The 17,614-nt window shown below is 39.7% G+C and overlaps 1 protein-coding gene across 2 annotated transcripts in view; it reads left to right on the top strand.

Moving 5' to 3' along the window:
* LOC146488217 (poly [ADP-ribose] polymerase tankyrase-like) overlaps positions 1-17,614 on the top strand; it is a 49,189-nt gene that overhangs the window by 12,516 nt on the left and 19,059 nt on the right. The window contains exons 13-30 of one of the 2 annotated variants that reach the window (XM_085122329.1): positions 261-469; positions 1,073-1,300; positions 1,394-1,438; positions 4,899-5,216; positions 6,190-6,342; positions 6,802-6,948; positions 7,944-8,111; positions 8,752-8,901; positions 9,692-9,796; positions 10,344-10,376; positions 11,021-11,086; positions 12,174-12,318; positions 13,156-13,191; positions 13,537-13,715; positions 13,806-13,888; positions 14,756-14,871; positions 15,847-16,084; positions 16,598-16,775. In XM_085122329.1, coding sequence (XP_084978455.1) covers positions 261-469; positions 1,073-1,300; positions 1,394-1,438; positions 4,899-5,216; positions 6,190-6,342; positions 6,802-6,948; positions 7,944-8,111; positions 8,752-8,901; positions 9,692-9,796; positions 10,344-10,376; positions 11,021-11,086; positions 12,174-12,318; positions 13,156-13,191; positions 13,537-13,715; positions 13,806-13,888; positions 14,756-14,871; positions 15,847-16,084; positions 16,598-16,775 — 2,597 coding nt within the window. The remainder of the gene's footprint in view (positions 1-260; positions 470-1,072; positions 1,301-1,393; positions 1,439-4,898; positions 5,217-6,189; positions 6,343-6,801; positions 6,949-7,943; positions 8,112-8,751; positions 8,902-9,691; positions 9,797-10,343; positions 10,377-11,020; positions 11,087-12,173; positions 12,319-13,155; positions 13,192-13,536; positions 13,716-13,805; positions 13,889-14,755; positions 14,872-15,846; positions 16,085-16,597; positions 16,776-17,614) is intronic. The other variant, XM_085122337.1, reaches the window with a different exon arrangement.

Raw genomic sequence — 17,614 nt, 5'->3', positions numbered from 1 at the left:
GATTTCCGGACCCCAGCGTACACGAAAAATGACAGAATGTCCTGACACATGAGCGAACGTATTTGTTTGTCATTTCGCAAGTGCAAATTTACACCAAGCCTAGAAGGCTTCTAATTTCCACTGTATTCTGGCTTATTTCTCCATTTGGTTGAGGGGTACGTGCAAAGCGTAGCATTCCAGGAACTCGTTTCCGTGCGACTTGTCTTCTAAGTGAATGACTTCATTTTTCAAGGAGCCATTAAGAGAAATTTATTTATTAGGTAAGTGGAGCAAGACTGCCCTGATGTATGCAGTAAAGAATGGCCACTCGCCAGTTGCTGCATACCTTCTGCGGATTGGTGTTAATCCATGTGCTACAGATACGTCTGGCAACACTCCTATACACTACGCCGCTGCCTATGGCTGGCTACATTGCTTAAAGATGCTGTTGGAAGCTGGCGCGGATCCAAATGCCGCGAACCAGTGGAAAGTAAGTAGAAAAGCCATATGAACATTCATAAGCTATTTAGCATGATGTTCAAGGATTGCAACAGAGAACTACTGCTAAATAAATGTGGCGGTTAATTTCTAACGGAACTGTGATGCTGTATCGGTGGGAGAGTGGAGATGAATATTTGGTTTACAACTAAGTTGAAAAGGTGATTCGACCACGCTAAAGAGTTTTGAGAACTCAGGAAGAATCTGATGAAGGGCCAACGCTCGAAACATCCGCTCTGGAATTCGTAATAACTGAGACCAGGAAGATGAGAAACGGGTCCAAATAACGGTATTCCATGGCCAGTGATGTAGGATAATGAAAGATGCTGTTACTCAATATTAAAAGCGTTTTGTCTGACATTTTATTTCAGACCTTGTTGAATGAAAGCAGGCAAATGAAAGCTTTGAGAAAAAAAGAATTCCCATAAATGCATATTGCTCAGCTTACAAAACGGAATCAAAGACAGACATGCGCCTTGGCTGAACAACTTAACCTTTTTTGGGCCACTGTAACGTGCACCACAGGGTTCCTACAGTGTTCACTCAGTCCCTTGCCTTATTGCATTACATTCATTCATGACTGTTTGTCTTTTAGGTTACCCCACTAGCGATAGCTCTGATGAAAGACCAGATGCCTTGTGCCGACTATCTTCTGAGCTTGGACAATGTCGATGTTAACTTTCCAGATGACTGTGGGCGAACTTTACTTTGTCAAAAGCTCCGCTGTTCATCTCTGAATAAAGCGCTCTTGGATAAGGCAACATTTCTGGTGGAGAAGAAGGGCGCTGATGTTAACAAGGCTGATGTCGAGCAATGGACGCCGGTAAACATTTTTTTATTCGAAAATAAAGTGAAGGCACTTACTCGTGTTTCTTTGTTTTGCCAAATTTTTAACAGGTTTTTCTCTTATCTGCAGCTTCATTATTTGGCAGCAAACTCTGTGTATGAGAGACAGCCGTGGGTATGTTACTTTACGTAAAACATCTAGATATTCTATTCCATATAGCATTCGCTTCTCGTGAGCTCCAGAGTTAAACAGTTGAAGTTGAAAACATAAAGCTATGTAGCTACTTTAATTTGCAAGCAGCCCAATACTTAAGGGACTGGTCAAAGGGTATAAGGAAGGTAGTGGGGGACCGGAAGAAATTTGGTGGATAAAAGACACATTGCCCACCCCCTTCTTCTGGCACAAAATATTGATTTTTCGGTTGCATAACCCAATGAAACCGCATCACAAAATCAAAGCTGCAGCCTCGATTCCTGAGTACGTTTAACGTTACATTGCTATCACTGTCACTCCAACTGTTTGAAGCCAGCGAGGGAGATATTGTAATCATCAGAGATATCACTCCCAGCTTCCTGCAAAACACAGTCTTTACTTGCTTCTGACTCTTCGCTTGCTTCTGAGCTGCTTACATTTGATTCAGAGCCACTTGTGTCTTTGCTGTGGATACACTGCCTTTAGTTGGATCTGCCCCCTTCATAACGTTGCAATTATAAAAGCTATGACAGTGAGGCTTAGAGGATAGATAGTACGTGCAAAAATGTTTCCTTCGAGGTACGCAACGGAACGTGATGAAGTCATACGACGTGATAAATCCAAGCCTGACTCACGTTCTATTCTGGTTATGTAATGTCAATAAGTCTAAGATCACAAATTGTCCTCGTTTCATCAAAAAACAAAGAAAAATACACAAAAAGATGTCCTAAATGAAAGGTTTTAGTAACAATTGACAATGAAACCTTTAATTTTTTTTTTGTGAAGTTGATTTCCAGTAGCGTTCAGGCATCAGTTCGACAAAGTGATGTGATGTGTGTTTAAGCTTACCAATGACCTTCCCTCCTCGCATTGTGGCTCTAAACTGTCAAACAAAGCATGATTTCTTCGCCAGGCACTCTCCAATTTCCGCCGTTTAAACTGTCGAGTACTTAAAAGTTATTCTTTCGATTTACCGCTTCAAATGGGGTAATTTTCTTTCTGAAAACGCCATATTTGAGTCTAAAACATGTAAACAATATGGCTGCCAATTTCAGTGAAAGAAGCCTTCTACTGATTAGTGGCTATGTGACGTGACACAGATAGGGTTGAGTCGATCCCCTCCGTACTGATATACGAGCAGAAGATGGATTCTGATTGGGCCGTTTTTGTTGAAGACAATGAGATCAATGGAGCACGAAAATATCCCCTCTAAGAGAAAGTAGAATTTAATTAAGGTGTAATTAATTTATTCATTGCAATTTGTGACTACGTTGAAGAAAAAGAGATAGATAGCTTTATTAAGAAGTAAAATCACTGCAGCCCCCGGGCCGGCTGAAATACCACTTACTCACTTACTTTTTTTTTGTTAAGGGAACTAAAAATTATGTATAAATATATGGCAGATATTATAAAAACTGTAAACAAAGGAACGCAACCGAATTTTTGACGCGGTCTGCCCTGAGGGTATCCAACGTAATGAGTACTTAAGGCTGGTTTCCATATGATGGCGGATCGCAGATCGCAATAAGGTCTGCGATCGTCTGCGATCCTGCGATCGTGATCGCAGACGATCGCAGAGGAAACCGGTCGCTTCGCCTACAGGTCAGTTAACTCGCCTACACTGAAGTTAACTCGCCTACACATGTAAAGTTAATTCGCCTACACATGAAGTTATGACTCGCCTACACGAAAACAACTCGATAAAGTTAAGTACATACACTGTAGTTGTCTTTATCTTTATATTAAACTTGAACGAAACGAGTTGTATTTGATTAATCCACTGATACTGTCGCTCGGGGATGTAGGCGAAGCGACCGACATTCATCGCAGAAGATAGAACCATGTTCTATCTAAAGGCTGGTTTCCATATGATCGCGGATCGCAGATCGCAATCCGCAGATATGGAAACCAGCCTTTAGATAGAACATGGTTCTATCTTCTGCGATCGTCTGCGATCACGATCGCAGGATCGCAGACGATCGCAGAAGTAGTTTCCATATGATCGCAGACGATCGCAGACCTTATTGCGATCTGCGATCTGCGATCATATGGAAACCAGCCTTTACTCTCAGTAGTCAACAACTTGATTTATAATGTTACAGCTGAGTACTTAAAGGAATTTAACAATGAATGCACAGGAACCAATATCAACGTAATTAACGACACAGACAACATGTTCATAAAACTGATACTTGGGAAATCAATATAATTATCTGTATCACGAATTCGAAGGGTAGCGATGTTTGGATCACATACTAAGATGAAAACGGATTGCCAAAAATACATAAATTAGCTCTTATCTAAGTTTTTCTTTCGGCAATGTATTCAGGACCGGAGCAAATTACTAATTATCCATTTCTATAAAAATTTTGTCGCCCACCTTTTGAAAATCCCGCATGTTAGAGTCGTATTAATATAATCACACATGGTGAAAGAAGGCCAAATTTTTTCAGGTTTCAATCCATTTCAAGCTTGGTCATTTGGGGCCAAAGATAACTCACACTAGCTTCTGTGTAATAGTGGGGTTACTATTGAAGCTGGGTTTGTCACCAGGTGGGTACATTAAAAATTATTTGGAAATACAAATAAAGTTACAACGGTGGATTAAAAGCGTTCTGAAATTATTTACAATAAAAATGTTCCCGACGTTTCGGTCGCAATCACGGACCGTCTTCAGGGGAAGTGAAAGAAAAATTATGCAGAAGCACAGTTACAAACAAGACGCTGATTAAAATTCAGGATATGCCTCATTTTTTCTTGTTACCGAGAGTCAAGTGTAAATACTCCTTGGGGAGTAACGCCCCGTCGGCTCGATTGAGTGGGTCTTTGGCGCAATTAATCTCCCAGGCCTCGAGAATCTTTCTTTGGTGCCAATTATTGCTAGTCCTGAGAATTGTGGCCTCATCCCACGCGATGTCGTGATTAGTGGGGTTACTGTTAACAAAACTGAACCATTATTTTAACGAGTTCGTCCATGCAAATGTAATTTTTGGCTTTTCAAAGTCAAAGTAATATCACCAATAGGCGACACTCAATCTACCGCATACTTCTCAGAGAAAGATGCTGCTTTCGTTTTCTGGTGAATGTTCACCGGCAGATCATATCATGTCATATTATCTCACATCATATCATACCATACCATACCATACCATACCATACCATACCATACCATACCATACCATACCATACCATACCATACCATACCATACCATACCATACCATACCATGTCATGCCATGCCATGCCATGCCATGCCATGCCATGCCATGCCATGCCATGCCATGCCATACCATACCATACCGTGCAGTACCGTGCCGTGCCATGCCATACCGATTTCTCTCAGAGAAAGAAGCTTTTTATTCAGTCCACAGTTTATGTGCCTTTCCTTCCCTGACATCAACTTGTGTTAAGGAGATTAACCACATTTTATATATATCAAAAAGGCAACAGCCGAGGATTGTTGGGAAGGCGAGGAAGATAATAGCCCGGTAGGAAACACGAATGAAGAGAGGAGCGATGAAGAGAGTGGTGATGAAGAGATCGATGATGGAGAGAGAGACGATGAAGAGAGAGATGATGAAGAGGGAGACGATGAAGAGAGAGATGATGAAGAGAGAGACGATGAAGAGAGAGACGATGAAGAGAGAGACGATGAAGAGAGAGACGATGAAGAGAGAGACGATGAAGAGGGAAACGAAGGGATAGACGATGAACAGGGAGACGATGACGAACTTGATGAAGAAGTTGAAGAGCAAGAAGAGGTGATGACAGTTGAACAGGCCGAGTTTATTGAATAATGTAAAGATGATTTTCTCTGAAATTTATATAATGGAAAACACAATTTGACAAATTTTGTAGTTGTTCTCCCTTCTTGATACATACTAATCATGTACAATTCTCAGTGATACTTTCAATTTGCGTAAAACCAGCAGGCAGGAAATAATTTTCAGAAGGTCACAACCTTTTTTTTTATGTGCTCATGTTTCGGATGAAACTTCATCCATCTGCAGTATAAGTAACAGAACCTGCTAGTGAGCTAGCTGGTCTGTATGGGTGGTCAACTGTTCTAGTAGTATCAAGACGTTGATTATTAAAAACTCTTTATTCTTTTAGTGTGCCTATTCCTGTTATAAAATGGTATGACCCCCACACCCATGGGAGAAAAACTGATGACCCACCCCCTCCCTACTCCGGCCAACCCCTCCCCCGCTATGCTTTTTGACCAGTCCTAATTAGAAAGACTTCTTTCCAATTCAACATAACAAGCTTTGTAATCTGTTATGGTAAAAGGCTGACAAGCTGACTGTTTACGCGTGGCTTTAAAGGACCTTAGTCAGCCTACGCCATTTTCGATGCCATCGAAATTATTGATATTGCACGGTGAAGCGAAATCTTATTGCTTTACTGTAAGTTGTGTTCCTGAAAATATGTTGCATTATCTTTAGTAGTTTCACAGTGATTTCGTTCATTTTGACATGCTCCAAATAAAATATAATAGCCAAACTCTCGCATATAAACAAAAACAAAGGTGTGGCTGACTTGGGCCCTTTAAGTGCTGGACTTGGTCGGTTCTTAACTTTAAACAACTCAGAACTTTCCGATTTCAAGTGTTGCACCCTGAGCACTTTGTTCTACTGGCTTGTATGTTGATTGGTGTCGTTATTCTATAGTTTTTCAACTAGTTCGTCGGTTTTCCTCTTAAAAAATTCTCATTTCTTATCCTTCTTTTCTTAGGAAAATTTCTTGGGTTATACTCCGCCTCCTGCACTCATGATGCCGCTGGCTGAGGTGTCTTGTCAACTGGCTCAACTTTTCATAGCAGCTGGAGCAAATCCTGATGCTGTCAACAAAGAAGGACAAACACCCATCATGGTTGCCATTTTACAAGTGTGTGGCTTCTAGTTTTATTTGAGATATGTGAGGTGCTGCCTTGTGCAGAGGATTTTTCTTAGCAAGCCACGAATTGCTAAGATTGCTATAAAAACAACAACTTTATTTATTTTTAAACAACACTTGACCCTTTTCGAGCTTTTATCAAAAGTGACGTTGCCAAAAAAGAGATCATGCTGAATCGTGACTTTTTATTGACAGAAATATTAATATGTCGTTTTTATTAGCAGTGTGATTTTGCAGTTCCCCTGCACTTATAATTAAATGAACCTCCATATTTTGCGATATGTAATCTTGTAACTTTTCCACGTGATATGACAACTTACCAATTTATTTAGTACGTCCTCGTTTCTTTTTCCATGCTCAATGATTTTCGTGTTTGATAACGTTTTTAGTGCTCATGATAACTCCTCAATTGCTCTATGTTGAATTTGAAATAATCATTGTTTTCTTAAGAATAACTTTCCCCTGATCGAAACACTACTGGAGTGTGGAGCTAAGGCTTCCGTGGGAAAAAACAGTGAGGGTTCACAAGTGCTGCACGTGCAAGCTGAAAAGGCAGATGAATTGGATTTATCCAATCTCTATCCAGATGCCCATGTTGTAAGTGATTTAGTATTAAGTGATTCAATACTTTTACATAATAAATACTAAAAGCTTAATACTTAAACGAGTGTAAGACGGTCACCATGGTACAAGCAAGTTCTGTTCTGACTACCACTACCTTGGATAAACTGCTTTTAACCTTTTTCCTGGATTGCCCATTCTCAATTAAACACTATCCCTCTAATACTCTAATAAGCATCCCTTTATTGTCATGAAAAATACAATGACCCGGCACTAAATTCTCAGTAATGAAAAGCCGTCAAAGCAGTGGATAAGGTAAAGGTAGGTTGAATTTGCTGCATGTTTCCCGCCATGGACAAAACATTTTCCAAAACTCGAGTTAATTTATTGGTGTTGGTGAAACAAACAAACAAATAAATAAGATAAGATAAAATACAGATTCGAGGTACGTGCCCCAGTGCCTTGGCACACATCAACCTGGTACGAGAAACTATTAACAATTTATATGGAGGTTTTAAGGTTGCGTTTGATTGACCTTATCCTAGAATAAGACGCAATAGCTGTGAGATTTCTCTTTTTAAGTAAATTTGGGAAGAAAGTTCTGCACAATTTCGCTCACATGTGATAATTTAAGAGCGATTTTGTTCTCCAGTAAGTCCAAAAACTTCTTATGAAGGATTTCTTGTCATCATTGTGTGTATTTCTATCCCAGAATAGGGGCAATCGAATGCACCCCATGTGTTTTGACATTTTTTTCTTGAAAGGGAGTGGGGATGTAGGTGGAAAACAGAATGGCAAAGACGATTTCACAGTTTTGTATTAATAAGCACTGGCTTAATAATATTATTTGACAAGAAAATATTTTTCTTAAGGAGGTCAGTTAAAACTTTAGGGGACGAAAATTGAAGGAAAACCGTCAATTGATAATACTTCTTACCCTTTGCCAATCGTCGTTGTTCCTTGGACAACGGATACTAAGAGGCAATTCTTCTCTACAGCTGGGTCAGGTTTGTTTCTAAATGTCACTGCAGGTTTTGACTGGAAACAAGGGCGAACAGAGAGCACAAAAACAGAAGCACTTGAAGTCTTTGGTCATGAGAGCAAGCAATGAAATGATGGAAAAGTTGATTGCCGGGGGAGCCGAGATAAACTGTGTTAGGTCAGATGGCCTCACTCCTTTAATGCTTGCACTATCGAAGGTAACTAGTGTCCTTTGAAACTGATGTTTTGTTGAAGTTCGAAGCGCGATTAGCGATGAGCAAGGTTAACTACCATGACAACTCAAAACACTCGGGCTTGGGACGTGGGTTTTTCAAACTCAGACACAGTTCTCATACACAGAACTCACTAAAGCAAAGACATTTTAGCTCTTTTAAGATTCAGAAACACATTGGCTTAGTTTGTACGAAAATTAACCGTCAAAGTGTAGAAAGGGGATAAGATGTGTACTTTTGGGCACGAAAGCTCTTCGGAAGCTTTGAGATGCGTACTTCTGGTTCCACTTGTTCAAAGCCCGATTAAGCTAATCCTGGGTCAACGCGAGCTTTGATTCGAGTTTTATTATTAATGAATAAAGTTTTGCCAAAAGATTTTTGTTCCTCAGTTTTGACGAAAACTTTTTTTATCATTAGCTTACAATTAGCTTTTGAGAACCTTCTTAGCGAGCGTGCTGAAAGTTCTAATCGTGGATTAGCGTTAATCGGCTTTCGAACAACCGGGCCCTGCTGTTAAGGTAATGTTAGTCTCGTTCTTTCAATCATTCTCAGATTCAGTTAATCCACTTAGATTTTTATGCTACTTGGTAAAGTATTGTAAGGGCTATTTCAACTTTTCTTGCAGGGAAACATGGACCAGTTTTCAATGCTTCTTGATCATGATGCAGATCCCACCATGGGACTTGACAAGTTTGGGAGAAATATCCTTCACCTGTTGGCTTCCAGGTGCACTGGGCATGACTTGAGGACTTACACGAAGATTGTACTGAAAAAGGTACAGATTATCACTAGTAATAATCAAAGATTAGGGAGTGCGTTCGATGATCTCGATCCCAGGCTCGCTCTCCTTTGCCAAGTTGGTGATGTTGTAATCCGCCCCTGCAAAATCTGAGGGGGATGCCAGATACGCGTCTCAAAATCCATTCATGCAATCAACATTGTCCCATACAATCTCGACTCCAGTCTGTATTGGGAGTGCGTTGTTTCTACCTTGAACGCAATAAAGATATCGAAACACCAGTGTGTTTACTTGATATATAAATAAGCTGTATTATGATAAAAATAAACAAATCTTGTGACAAAGCCGGTAGGGAAAGTATTTATGAGTAGTTGCTTGTCCAGCCCTTTGCACAATCTAAAAAGTGGATTTTCTCTTCAAATCCCACGTTATTTTATCAGTCGTGAGAAAGTTGTCCATTATTTAAGAGTTTTCTGATACGGGTGGAAAGAGATGGTAGCGATGGATTTCTCTTCTGAAACTTGCAGCCATTTTTATGTCATACCCCATCGTAAATACCAATTTGGAAATGTCAGGAAACAACACGGGAAAGGCGTGGCAACGGTGACATCACCTTAGTGACCCGAGCAGGTCGTATTTGAGGTACTTTGAAAACACGTTCAGAGCGTGTTTTCCTTTATGTTTTCCCTTATGTTTACGTGATGTAGGGGTTAAGGTTGTCTTGTTGTATTTCACTGCAAAAAGCAATGTGTTCATATACCCAGTTGAAAGGTCTAGGCATACCAGGAAAAGCTGATGCTGTGTGTTATATTCTTTTGAATGCTAGACTAATCTCGAAAGCTTACCTCAAATGGCCAATTTGGTGGACAACAATGGCTTCACTCCTTTTCTTCAAGCCTGCGAGACTATAGCTTCATCCCCACCTAACGAGGTGAGTTAATTTTGAACGGGTGGCTTGCATTTTTGGAAAACAAAATAACAGGACAGGATTAAAAACACGTAAACGGGACATGGAAAATCAGCAAGGGAAAGATCTTTGGGATGATTTTAGCAACTCCAGAAGCGTTCCACAGCGAAGCAATTCATTTACTTTTTGATTTCAAGTTATTATATCTTTGTTGCATACGGTGTATTACAGATTTTTGAGTGAGAATTGCTTTCAGCAGCTTCAGCAGTTACAAAGGCTTCGTTGTTAGCCGTAGCATTTAGAGGAGACTTGAGACCAGTAAATAATTTTTGCAAGAATGCGTTGCATATACGGCTACCTATCCAAGTAACGTTAGTTATCCCCCAACAACTTAACTATGAGAATTTAACTCTCCTTTTTTTACGTTAGTGAACTGGGTCAAGGTTAATTGATCCCAGATTAATGTCTTTCAAAATGTTTAAAAGTAAACATTACTCTGCCAGAATCTATGGTAAGACAATGGTGGTTTGGGTACATGAAAAATAATGTTTTTTTTTTCTCAACTTTTCAGGAAAACAATGAATTTGTCAAATGCTACATAAAGGTAAACGACAAATCTTACAGAGTACGCAATTTTTTAAGTGGTATTTTGGTTTAGTCATTGTTTTTTCTTTTTTGCATAAGTATATGGTTGCTGACGTCTGGTGGACAAAGAGATTGACTCTGGAAATTTACTGTCAATAACATTTTATTAAATGCCTTTGCACTACCTTAAGTCGGCGATGATTTGGCAGCTATCGACCACGTGTTTCTAAGGGGTGCTTTCTATTGGTCAGAACTGGCCAGCCAAACTGGAGAAATGGAAGTAAATGGAGTGTACCATTTTGAAGGACTGATTCTTCGAATTCTTCAAATTGGCACATTCTGAGTGTAGCTTGCCCCATTTTGAAGCAATTCAAAAATTAAAAAAAAGTGGCAAATTGTTGCATTCTGTTTGCGAAAACGATTCTACTGGCTGTCCGTCCAGTTGTGACAAATGGAAGGTGCCCTCAGCTATCTGCCAGCCCAGCCAAGTGAAAATGGCATTTGCTGGTTAAACAGGAAGAAAACAAAATTACCCTTATAAACTGAGAGGAGTCAATTGTATTATACTGAGACGGTTGGGATGTTTCACCTCGAGGCTCATCCAGTTACTCCGGTTAGTCTGTTCACCTATCAACTGACATTTTACTCTGTTTTAATCTGCAGAATCTTGTCGATAAGTTTGGATGCAGTGTAAAAGCCAGAGTTGGAAAAATCAAGAAAGGGTCAAATGTATGTTTTTGTTGTAAGATAAGCCACCCTTTAATGAATACTTGTCATCCAGTGAATGTCGTTAGAATTACTACGTCAGTTATGGTAATAAGTGTTTCTAAACTCGTTTTACCTTTATCTTTGGCAGCACTAGCAAAACATAATGTGTTGTTACAAATTTCTGTGCTTCCGTGTCAGAATTTTTAGCTTTTTGTCTAGGAGACATTTTACTGTTTTTGCTTTAGGCTGGAAAAGGTTTAATTATTCGGATAATTAATTTTGAGAATTTGCCAGACCGCATTCCACCGGAGCGGTTTTCCAAAGATAAGAGTACGCTAAAGGAGTCTCTTTAGTTGCCATCATGTATTTAAAGGTTTTGACAAAGGACGCAAGATAAGGATGTAATATGCATCAATAAAATAATTACACAAATTGTCCAAAGTTATCTCTGTTTCCAATACCAACCTAAGATAACTGTTTTTGAATATATCATTTCATTTCATGAATTCTTTAAAGTTCTATAGCATTTTGATTTCTTTACATCAGCCGGTAAGCTGTTCCATACAACAGCTCCTCTTTACTGAAGAGAAAATTACCATGATTCCTCGTCATATAAGTATTGTGTATATTTGATGCTGATCGTGTATTTGTAAAACATTGGTAGTTTATTTTTTTATTTTTTATTTTATTTATTTATTTACACCACCACCTCATACGTAAGGTTACAGTAGTTAAAATGTGAGTTGAACAAGAACAGTTTCATAAAAAAATAAAATAAATAATACAAAACGTTCCAAAAAAAAAAAAAAAAAAAAAAAACAGTGAGCAGTGAGGAGACCTCAGAAAGCCAAAGGCTTTTACAAGGAGGTCCCCCATGATTTGGTCATTAATTAAAATACTTTAGGACTAGGGGGCAGAAGGATAAAATAAACTTCAGTCAGTTTCAAAGTTGCGAGAAAGAAAGTTCTAAAAACGCTTCTTAAAATTAGCAAAAGTGGTGGAGCTTGAGACGGATAATGGAAGGGAATTCCAAAGTTTTGGACCCAAGGTGCCTGAACATGGGTACATAAAAAGTACAGTAAATCTATTTTGTCTTGGTTTCCCTCAGGTGAGTTTGAGAAGTCCTTCATCATTTCGTTTGACAAGGCAGAAAGGCAAGGAGGTGGATATCTCCCTAATACATCAAAAGCAGAAAATGTGGATTGATGGTGACGAGGATGGTGGTGATCCACAGAATGAGAACCTTTCAAACGGTATACTTACATTTTACAATCAGCTTCTTGCACTGATCGCCACCGTCGACTATGAGATAGAGTAACTCCAGAACTTCCATTATTTCTTTTATTGCCTTTCCATCTTTTCATTACTAGTGTCCTCCGTCTTCCTGACACGGTGCCTTGCAAGATAGTTTTGGACAGGCAGATGTATAGAGACCTAACTGTACCACTCCAATTTACGTTTCTTGACAATTCACCAACAGTTTTTCTTTCCAAAAGTTACTGTCTGAAGTCAGACATTTTCAAATATTACTTGAAAGATAAAGTAGTCAGAGCTCTGTTTTTCGTCGTCATGATTTTCCGCCTTTAGCTGTGAACGTTCTATCTCAGATGGCAATTGATTGTGCAAAAACTGAGTCTTTAGTCTTAAGTTTACTTTCTACCTTATTTCTCAGAGTAAATCCTCACGTTTTTGCCGCACAGAAAAACCATACGCGACAGCTCAAGTTCCTGCTTCAACGTTTGTGATTAAGTGAACTTTATTTTGTTTGTCAAGCGAATAGTCTATGAGAAAAATTTAGTTTGTGACGATCAGGAGTCCAAGTCAGATGCTCCAATCATTGAACTATAAGTTGAGTCCAGGCGAGAAAGTTGTCATGTGTTTGGTTAATACATGGACACGGCAAAAGTCCTGTTATCTGACAGGGTCCATAATGTCGGGAGAGTACTCTGTAAGAACATGAATACTTCTTTGCGGCTTGAAGTACTTAATTAGAGGACTTTGTTTGAGCGATTGTGGCACTCTGACAGGTCGGTCATGATTTATGCGTTTTGTGCTGATGAGTGTGACACTTGAATTTGTTCCAACAACAGAGACAGTGGACTCACCAGAGGATTATGGACTTACAGGTAAGTACTACTTACAAACCTGTTTTACCAGAAAATGCTCGGTGTTGGAAATGTGAAACCTCATTTTTGCCTCGCTGCATGACGGCAGTGTTTACCTCAAATTCAAAACTAAACTTAGTTTGATAAGGAAGATAGATGGTAAATCTCAAGCTCAGTTTGGAAATGACAAGACGGAGTATTCAACATGTTAAGAGCATGGGACATGAATCGCCGACCAGGAGTCTGGCCATCACTATGTCCTTTCACTTGCACCGTCAGGGTTGCAGCGGTAATTGACTCTGACTTACGAAGGTCGTATTTTGCTGTAAATGACAAAGTGATGGTACGCAATTTTTCTTTCTTCAGGACTTTTCACTTGCCTTCACTTCCTTGTTTATGAAAGCTGGAATTTTTATCCATTCTTGGAGCTCGTTCTTGAATACGTGAAAGGAATCAAATCCATCTTGAACTCCTTTGATTGTCACGGCCGCACACCGCTGCATTTAGCAGTCAAGTGGGGGAACACCAAAGCAGCTAAACTGTTGGTAAGTCCAACCATATTAAGACACCGCAAAAAGGTACATACAAAAGGTGCCCTGTTTAATTTGTTAGCTTTAATTGTGTTTAATTCTTAGGTTGACAATGGCGCGGACGTCAATGTCTCTTCCTTGAATGACACAGATGATGGACTAGCAACTCCACTGATTTTGGCTTCAAGGTTTGAACTGATAGGTCTTTTGGTACTAGAAGTTAAATGGGTTCAGGTACTGCTGCAATTTGCTGCAATTGCAGCTTTCAAGTGTTAGTTCCACTGTCAATAATGCTGATACCCTTTTTCCAGCTCTTTTGAAAAGTTAGTACTAACAGTCACATTGGTGCTTGCTGAAAGGGAAAGTATCACGCGAAGTTGCTGTCATTTCAAAACCCCAAAATGTTTGTCTGTCAAGAGAAATATAAAATAATTGTCTAGTTTTGTTATAAATTCTCACCCCAGTGCAATAAAACTGTCGATTAGTACCTCTAGCCAGAGATAGAGTAGGTCGTTATGGATTGAAACTTGAAAAACTGTTAGGCTAACGTTTTTCAAGTTCTCGCATTTTTGTTTTCATAATGCGCTAGAACAGATCACGAGTTGTTTTTTCCAAGAATTGAGTTGATCTCTTTCCTCTCGTTGTTCTAAAATTGTTTTGTAGCTATGTGAAGGTCTTGTTTCCCCTTTTTTAACCAAACAGGTCAAAAACCCCATGAGACTTCCCCTTTAATACAACATTTTGAACAGAAAGATAATGGGGTTAGTTTCTAAAGAAACTGTGGTGCTACGTCTTTGAGGGAGTGGAAACGAATATTAGATTATTATCAGTTGAGTTGATAATGTAATTTGGCCACCGTTAAGATATTCTAGAGATGACGTTTTGCTCTGACGAAGGACGCTTGAAACGTCAGCTCTCGAATCTCTTCACTGTGGCCAAATCTTGCGACCATATCTTGTAAAGGCTATTTTACGTTCCCTGTTTTATTTACGCATCTTTGCAAAGTAACATGTTTTTCTTTTTGTCTTCTTCTTTATTTGTTTCGTTTCCTGCAGACCGTTCAGTGTCCGTCTTGTTACTCTGAAACACTTACTAGAAGCCAATGCAGATCCTAACATTGCTGACAATGCCTGCCGCACTGCTTTGTCTTGGGCAGTAACCAACCCAAGTGGTATTTCACTCTTTCAGTTTCCAGTTAATATTCGGTAGCTATAGCGAATAGAGTAACGACATTAAGTATACCTTTTTCTGGCGTTTTCATCGCGCAGTAATAGGCGCGTATGTTTTACGAATTGTCAAGAATTTTTCCAAGCTGCAGTGATGAGGAAAAGTACGAGCAGTTAGTATTATTTTATTTTTTGTTTAAGGTGTTTCAAAAAATTAAATTTTCAATTTTAGAGGCAAAAGCTCACCACGAATTCTCAACCTCTCCCATTAAATGGAAGTTACCGACATTTAATGCGCGAGTCGCATTGAGCGGTATCTCTGTGTGTAGTTGTGTGATACTCCCGTGATTCTCCTTTATGCAGCATCTATTTGCACCAAGTAATTGAAATATAGTGGAAGCTCTCGTAAGCAGACACCATCGGGAAGCGAAAAAGGTGTCCGTAACTGGAGCTGGTCGCTTACGAGAACCATTCTCGTAAGCGGCCACTGGCAGGTGTAAGGGATGGATGGCCGCTAAAGGGAGACTGCCAACTAACAATAAACGTGGGGATTGCAAAAAAATACCACCATTAGATATTAAATGATTTTTTTTTGTTTTATTGCCTATGTTATGCCGCGATAATGACGATAAATGCACTGTAAAATCATCGTAATGAACAGCAATGTCCAGTGAGATTGAATGATTAAAATAAGATTCAGAGGGGATATTCCGTTCGGGTATCCGCTTCCGGGAGCTAAAAACAAAGAAAAAGTCTCAAATCGTAAACTCTGAAAGTGTCCGTGGCCGCTTACGGGAATATGTAAATACAGAGTTTGTATGGGAGTTCAAACGGGGTTTTATGAAGGCGGTCGTAAATAAAATAGAGCTGTCCGCTTACGAGAGTGTCCGTTAAGAGAGCTTTCACTGTACTACTTGCTACTACTTTTATTCTGTTTGAGAGTTGACTTCATTTTGATCTTATTTGTCTTGGTACCACAGACAGTAACTCTACCCCACTGAAGCTCTGCAAAGCATTACTTGAAGCCGGTGCTAGTGTAAACACCGCAGATGCCAAGAAGCGCACACCTCTTCACTATGCTGTCAATTCCACCACTGGTGACTTTGAAACGCTCACAGAGGTGGAGGATTTGTTGATCAAGTATGGAGCAAACACGACTGCTTTGGATATGCACAACAGAATTCCTCTCCATTATGCCTTTGTCAAAATGCATGGCAGGTGAGCCACGTGGCTGAGGTTGTATTTTCAGTAGCTGAATCTGGTGTACAAAGGAGAAACGGTCAATATAAATTGTAGATGAGGGTTACTGATGGCCAGGCGAAGAATGTTTTCACCTCCCGGATAACGTCCCTTCATTAGCTTATCAGTTCTGTATTTACTGCTTTTAAGAGTAGAGAGTAAAGGCCTTGTAAATTTTGTTGCTTTCGACATAGAAAGAACGCAGTCCTCATACAGATTGGAGTCGAGATTGCATGGGACGATGTTGATTGAATGAATGGATCTTGGAACGCGTTTCTGGCATCCCCCGCAGATTTTGCAGGGGCGGATGAAATCATCACCAACTTTGCAAAGGAGAGAGAGCCTGGTGACATCCAACGCACTCCTTAATCTTTAATTATTGCAATTTTTTGCTCTTACGTAATAAGGTAATGTGACGGTATACATATCGCAGCGAGAGGTATTTAAGCCGTTAGGTTACATTTATTTCTGCCTTATCTCGTTTCCCTAAAGGCACGCAGATTATAACATGATGGACCCCATATCTGTGGCGGGCCTGCTCTGTGAAGCAATGACTGAGCAGGGGAAAGATCTCAAGGCAGAGCTAAACCACAAGGACAACTTTGGACAGACACCTCTTCACAGAGCAGCTCTCAGAGGAGCTACAATCTGTGCTTTAAATCTTATTCAGGTAAAGAAAAGTGACCACAGTCTGTAATTTGAAAAGAATGGGCCCTTTGCAGCTATTGTTCACATGGTACAAAACACCTTGCTAGAGAACAAGCTACGTACTGGGACATCCAAAGCAAAGAACATTCAAATTTGACTGGGTGAAGTCTCTTTGTTTTGGATGTCCAAGTGCGTAACTTGCTCTCCAGCAAGGGTTTTTTTGTACCATGTGACCGTTTGCTGCAACGGGTCAATTTTAACATGAATTCCAAGTCACGGTCGTCATCTTCATCATCATCATCATCTTTACAGTTGAAAGAATTTGACTGCTCTCACGGTATCTCCAAACTGAAATCTTTTATGGAAGTTTTCCTGCATCCTCCACCTCCTCATTTGACGATTCCTCTTAGCGTTCGTTCTCTATTTTGTCATTTGGTAACTGTCGTGGTGCTTCACATAACCAAATCTTGAAAGTTGATTTTAGAATGACATTAACTGGTGTCATTGAAAATTGTCAACGAGTTAACGACAAAATGTTAAAGTTATGGAGTAGGAAAATGTTCAGGTAAAGTTATAACGTCCTTGAGTATTCCTTAAATGCATATCGACCAGAGAAACATTGGAAGTCTGTGCGAGCATTTCTTGTCATTTGTCAACCGAATAACGCGATCCATGGGCTATCGTTTCCACTCTTTAGTATTGCTTGAATCTTATTGCTATTTTCTTAGACACCTAGAAAATGTCTGCATTGACCCCAGCAATTGAAACCCAACTTTTAGCGTGGATTGGTTCATAGCATACACGTGTGATTGCCGTGTTTGCCTTTAAGGCATCTCTTGTCTTGCACAGGAAAATGCGCGA

Source organism: Pavona decussata, unplaced genomic scaffold (assembly GCF_977016875.1).
Source record: "Pavona decussata unplaced genomic scaffold, jaPavDecu1.1 SCAFFOLD_11, whole genome shotgun sequence".
NCBI classification, from domain to species: Eukaryota; Metazoa; Cnidaria; class Anthozoa; order Scleractinia; family Agariciidae; genus Pavona; species Pavona decussata.
Note: the sequence above shows the minus strand (reverse complement) of the source record. Positions and strands in the feature narration are given on the sequence as shown.